Here is a 6,721-nt window from a genome sequence, read left to right as displayed (position 1 = left end):
ATTGACATAATCTTGTGTGATTGGGAGAATCATATTGCATGGTCATTTTCCCCACCCCTGTAAAAACAACTGACAAAAAACAATGTCTGAATTGTGTTTTTTTCACAATTTCACCGCACTTGGAATTTTTTTCTGTTTTCGATTTCACTATGTGTTAAAGTGAATGGTGTCATTCAAAAATACAAGTCATCCCACAAAAATCAAGCCCTATTGTCTGTTTGGTTATAAAAATAAAAAAGTTATGGCTCTAGGAAGAAAAAAAAGAAAAAACAGAAATGAAAAAATGAAAATGGGCTGCGGTGTAAAGGGGTTGTAACCTTATTCACATAATATAGTAAAAAAACAACAATGGATTTGACTGCATTGAAAAAATTGTAGTCAGAATTTTTCACAGAAATAAAAACAAATTATAAAATTATTGTTGTGATGAAATGTCTTTATTACAATCCAGTATTTATTCCGGTGGCCAACACAACACTCTGTGATAAAATCACCAATGCTAATTACAGGAGCAACACACCATACCTGCCAGCTAGAGTTTAGATTCTCATGTCACAGTAATAAACATTTTTATATCGAGTTAAGATCTAAAATTAAATTTAAAGCTTAGATAGCCCTTCTTGATGGCTAGAATTCCAGCTGCAGCTGTTGCTAAGAAGGTGGTACAGCCAATGAATCTAAGGAAACCTTGAGCAGAAGGCAAGTTTCGCTCCAAAAATGTGGTTGGAATTGGCAGAGCTGGAACATCCTATAGTGAGGAAATACAATTAGAAAGTTACTCATTAAATTAGTTCCAAATGATTATATAGGTCTTTTAGGATATGTTTGTCAAAGTCTAAATTATCAGATAACATCTGTCCTAATAATCAAGTACCAAGCATATAACCATAGGAGATGGCAAGAATATAATAATATTAACCTCTTACCGACATCGGCTGTACACATTAACCTGTTAAATGCCACTGTCAAACTCTGACAGTGGCTTTAATAGTACATCAGCTTGGGGTTGCATTTCTCTATGCTCTCATCGGCGTGCCTGCAACTTGATCGTGAGGTACCGATGGGTTGCTAATCAACCATGAGTCTGTTGAAGACCTCTGTGCTTGTCATTATAGAGTTCCCTTGAAACCATGTCTACGGTCGAGCTTGATTTTTACTATACGAGTACGCAGAAATACTGTGGGAGACTAATAAATCTAATAAACACAAAAGTAAAAAAGAAGGACTTAAAAAATATGAAAAAATGCAAAAAATAAAAGTTCCAATCACCCCTTTTTTCCCAAATTAAAAATAAAGATAACAATAAAATACGCATATGTGGCATCATCCAAAAAAGTCTGATTTATCAAAATAAAAAATGAATCAACAAATTTGTAAACACCAAAAAAAGAAATTAAAATACGCCAACATTACATTGTTCACTGCAATATCACAAAAAATGCTGTAAGATGTAACAAGTATTCAAAACGTCATACCTCTCCCAAAATTGTGTCAATAAAATTGTTGACTCGCCCCCCTTCCCTCCCCCCAAAAAAAAAGCCCTACCACAGCTCCATCAATCAAAAAATTAAAATGTTACGGTTCTCGGAAAATGGCAACACAATCCAATAAACTTTTTTACAAAATTCTGAATTTTTACTCAATAAAATATTAAAAAACTGGACATGTTTGGTATCTTCACAATTGTACTAATGAGGAGACTCATATTGCCAGATCATTTGGAATTTTTTTCCAGTACACCGTGTGTCAAAATGAATGGTGTCATTTAATGGTACAATTCGTTTAGCAAGAAACAAGTCCAACTATGTCTATTTGGACAGAAAAATAAAACAATTATGGTTCTGGGAAGGGAGGAAAAATGTAAGCGCAAAAAGGGGAATTGGCCTCATCATGAAGGAATTAATACTAAGCTTCCCTGCTACTACCATCCAATTCTTCTTAACATATAGAATTCTCAATAACAAATGACATTATTATCATAATACAATCTAAATGCTACAGTCCTATTCTCTGACTAACCAGCCAAAAATAATGTGACAAGTAGGCAGGTTAAAAATCATTATTTTCAGTTTTTGGAACCTGGGAATACACTGATCAGACATAGCAATAAAATACAGTCAGGTAAAGTGAATAACATTGTTGCTTTGTGACAATGGTGCTTATTAAGGATTGGGATATACAATTTTTCTACAGTGTACATTTTAGTATATCCTAAAATACACACTGTTTGTTAGGCAGCAAGCAAACAGAGTTCTTGACCTTGATGTGTTGGATGCAGAAATAATGGGCAAGCCTTAAGGGCCTTTTACACATAGCGAGATCGCTAGTGATATCGCTAAAGCGTCACCGATTTTGTGACGCACCAGTGACATCGCTAGCGATCTCGCTACATGTGACACTTACCTCCCACCAGGCTCCCCGCTGGATATCACTGATCGCGCTAAAACGTTCTGGGCTATTTTCTCCTCGTTGGAGTCCCGCTGACGCTGACTAGCGACACATGGACGCAGGCGTAAGTCGTCATCATCGCCGCTGTGTGACAGGGAGGAGCGACCGCCGAGCATTGCTGGATCTTTGCTGCATCGCTGGTGAGATCTGCCTGTTTGGCAGCTCACTAGCGACCATTTAGCGATGCACCAGTGATCCTGACCAGATCGTATCGTTGTCAGGATCACAGGTGCATCGCTAAATGTAACGGGACCATTAGAGTCTCAACAAATTTGTCAATGGCCTAACTGTGATGGGTAGATGACTGCCTCAGATTATATTGCAAACAGCAGATCTTGACAGAGAATAACGAAAGGAGAAATCAAAATTAAATCAATATTTGATGTGACCACACTTTGCCTACAAATCAGTGTCAAATTAGGAATTGTTTTAGGTACGCTTGCACAGTGTTTGAAGAAACTCGGCAGAGGATGTTCCAAACATCTTGGAGAACTAACCATAGATCTTCTGTGGAAGTATGCTTGCACAAATCCTTCTGTCTCTTTATGCAATCCCAGACAGACTTGATGCTGTTGAGAAAAATGCTTTGTGGTGAAAGATTAACACTTCCAGGACTCCTTGTTCTTCTTTGCCCTGAAGATAGTTCTTAATGACATTGGTTGTATGTTTGGTGTCATTTTCCTGCTGCTGCAGATAAATTTGGAGTCAATCAGATGCCTAACTGATGATATTGCGCAATGGAAAAGTATTTTGCAACACCAAGAAATGGGCAACATTGAGGACATTTGACGAAGTGGTAGGCCACACAAATTTAGTACAGCATATGAAAGACACATCATGCTTATTTCCTTTTGAAATTGAAAGATGTTCAGTAGTTATGAGCGAGTATACTCGTTGCTCGGGTTTTCCCGAGCATGCTCGGGTGGTCTCCAAGTATTTTGGCGTGCTCGGAGATTTCCTTTCTGTCACCGTAGCTGCATGATTTGTGGCTGCTAGACAGGCTGAATACATGAGGGAATTCCCTAAGAAACAGAAAACCCCCACATGTATTCAGGCTGTCTAGCAGTCGCAAATAATGGAGCTGCAGCGATGAAAACTAAATCTTTGAGCACGTCAAAATACTCGGAGAACACCCGAGCATGCTCAGGAAAACCAGAGCAACGAGTATTGTTGTGAGTTCATTTTCCCCTTCACCATTGAGGTCTGATGAACTCCCTCTTCTGGTGAAGGAAGGTAGTGAGGCTGATTACCAAGCACCTGAGCAGGATGATGATGACTGGGTGACTGGAATTGCTGACTGGATATAAGGCAGCCGACGCCCTTCTGCCTTGCTGGTGATCTATCTGAGGGATTCTAGGAGACCAGTTTGATTCCTGCTCCTCAAAAGCTAAGTTTTCTGCTCTGCTTTTTGCATTTGCGTTTTGGTTTTGTTTTGCCTTGTTTTTCTGGATTTCTGCCATTCCCTGCTGGGGTGAGCTGAATTCCTTTTTGCTCTGTCTTCAGAAAATACCTGAGTACTGATATAGTCTTTTTGAAGCCTAGCGTCTTCAGGGCTCTTTTCCCTATCAGTCTGTTGGTTCTTGTTTTGATAGGGTTTTGGTGGATTGCAGACAGCAGCTTTTCTATCCTGTCCTATTTAGTTAGCTTGGGCCCCATCATTTGCTCAGCCAATCTTTCTATCTGTGTGAGTGTTTTTTCATCTTGCTTCACCGTCATTATATGTTGGGGTCTGCCTATTGCTTTGGGGTCTGCTCTGGGGCAGTTTAGATTTCCCTTTCTGTCTTTAGGCTATTTAGTTCTCCGGCTGTGATCGAGGGGTCTAGGGCACCGTAGGAACCCCCCACGGCTACTGCTAGTTGTTGTTGATAGGTTCAGGGGTATGCAATCTGATAGCTGCCAACTTCTCTGGTTTTCTGGACTTAGCTAGTATTTCTGTTTTTGCCTCCTATGGTGACTCATTCATAACAGAATCACTAGCCATACCGCAGATCCTAGGGTACTCAATAGCAGGAAAGAATTGTAGGGGGAATTTTTTTTTTCTCTCAATGGAGATAAAGCAATTGTCTGATTGTGTGGAGCAGCTCGCTGTGGAAGTGCGGGGAATTTCCGCCTACCTTGCTCATTCACATGCTGCTGAACCAAAGATCCCTACTCCTGATGTGTTTTTTGGGGATCGGTCTAAATTTTTGAATTTCAAAAATAATTGTAAATTATTTTTTGCCTTGAAGCCTAACTCGTCAGGGAGCTCTGCGCAGCAGGTTAAAATTGTCATCTCTTTTCTGCGTGGCGATCCCCAGGATTGGGCGTTTTCTTTGAAACCAGATGACCTTTGGGGTCTGCTCTGGAGCAGTTTAGATTTCCCTTTCTGTCTTTAGGCTATTTAGTTCTCCGGCTGTGATCGAGGGGTCTAGGGCACCGTAGGAACCCCCCACGGCTACTGCTAGTTGTTGTTGATAGGTTCAGGAGTCTGCAATCCGATAGCTGCCAACTTCTCTGGTTTTCTGGACTTAGCTAGTATTTCTGTTTTTGCCTCCTACGGTGACTCATTCATAACAGAGTATACTCTCTTATTACTAATGTCCAGCAGTGCAATTAGCTCTGATCTTCCTGCAACTAGTGGGTTCCATCTACATCCATCTAGAGTTCAGACTAGTCTGGCTAAAAGTGTTTTTTTAGACAAAAATTTTAGACAAAAACCATACCTTTGACAAAGAAACATAATCAAGTGACTCAACTATGTTAAGAAAACATAGGAACTGGGGTTCTGAAAAATTGCAGCAGGTGCTCTGGACTGGTGAGTCAAAATGTGTAATATTTGTCTGTAACTGAAGGCAGTTTATTCGACGAAAGACTGGATAGTGGTACAATAATGAGTGTCTGCAGGCAAAAGTGAGACATGGTAGAGGTTCCTTGCAAGTTTGGAGCTCGATTTAAGTAAATGGAGTTGGGGATTTAGTCAGGATTAACGTTGTCCTCAATGCTGAGAAATAGAAGATACTTATTCATCATGCAATATCATCAGGAAGGTGTTTGATTGGGCTCAAAATATATCTGGTCGCAGGACAACGGACAAAAACATACAGAAAATGTCATTAAAAACTATTTTCAGGGTTAAGAAGAGCAATAAATCTAGAAGTGATGATATGACTTGTACAGAGTTCTCATCTTAGCAACATTGAGTCTGTCTGGAATTACATGAAGAGAAAAAAAGATCTGTGGTTAGTTCTCCAAAATGTCTGGAGTAACCTTTCTGCCAAATGCCTAAATATTGATTTGAGTCAGATTTCTTATTTGTTCATTCATTTTTTTATTTAATTAATACAAATAAACTGTTAACACTTCTATTTTTTAAAGCATTTTTACTTGCATCATTCTTGCCTAAAAGTTTTTCACAGTAATATAGATTGAAGAGAGAAATCATACTGAATCACGTATAAGGGAAATGATTTATAACAAAAATCAATACTACAAAACACAAATTCGGTGCTTCTTTTCTGTTATATCATTGATGAAATACTCCCTTAAGCATAAAAGATGTGTAAAATCATGTTTTATATGTTTTACTGTTCAACTGGTATCTGTAGAATGAGAATATCCACATGGAAGATTAATGTTCGATCCAATGAATATACTGTAAGTAACTGTTGTGTACTTACTGTAAGAGCCATTGGAAGGTAGTAAACCCCTTTAGAATTATTATAAATAAACGATGAATTTATCTATTTATCTATCACTTTGTCATGCAATATACAGCAAATTCTTGTTTTTCTATTGTTATACATACCACAGATTCTGGCTCTGGGACCCATATCTGGTTCTTTCCGATTAGTCCCATCCTACACATAACCTGCAAGGACACATTTTATGAGACTAAAATTCTGGATCAATTATCTTATATTGATTAACTAGATTCTTCATTTCCAACTGTTTTAAAATAAATCAAGTACTTTACCTGCTCTAGTTATAAATAAGTTCAGAAATTAGTAGAAATCTTAGTCATAGGCATATACAATACAAAATGATGCATTGTAGCAAATGTAGTTATGATGCCTAATGAGACTCTTCCCTGTTAGCTAAGCAAGAGCAGAATTTGTAATGAGATAACACTACCCTTTCTGAAAAACAGAACACACTAAAGGGAAACAATTGGGAGACCGTATCTATCAACAATACACTGATTAATAGTAATATTTACTGAGCCATGAAATTTTTAGGGGCCTCATCGCAAAACAGGCAAATATATATGCACATGCCAATTTTGTTATTTGATACC

At 38.4% G+C, this 6,721-nt stretch overlaps 1 protein-coding gene across 1 annotated transcript in view; it reads right to left on the bottom strand.

Moving 5' to 3' along the window:
- Positions 1-415: 415 nt before the first annotated feature.
- The window catches only part of LOC141080663 (amine oxidase [flavin-containing]-like), a 144,699-nt gene continuing 138,393 nt past the window's right edge, over positions 416-6,721 (bottom strand). Inside the window, exons 14-15 of the mRNA XM_073566053.1 lie at positions 6,233-6,295; positions 416-748 (exon numbers count right to left, since the gene is read on the bottom strand). Of these exons, the coding sequence (XP_073422154.1) occupies positions 581-748; positions 6,233-6,295 (231 nt within the window). The 3' untranslated portion in view covers positions 416-580. The remainder of the gene's footprint in view (positions 749-6,232; positions 6,296-6,721) is intronic.

Source organism: Dendrobates tinctorius, unplaced genomic scaffold (assembly GCF_039654945.1).
Source record: "Dendrobates tinctorius isolate UK_male_01 unplaced genomic scaffold, ASM3965494v1 ptg000016l, whole genome shotgun sequence".
Classification (NCBI taxonomy): domain Eukaryota; kingdom Metazoa; phylum Chordata; class Amphibia; order Anura; family Dendrobatidae; genus Dendrobates; species Dendrobates tinctorius.
This window is presented reverse-complemented; position numbering and strand designations above follow the sequence as displayed.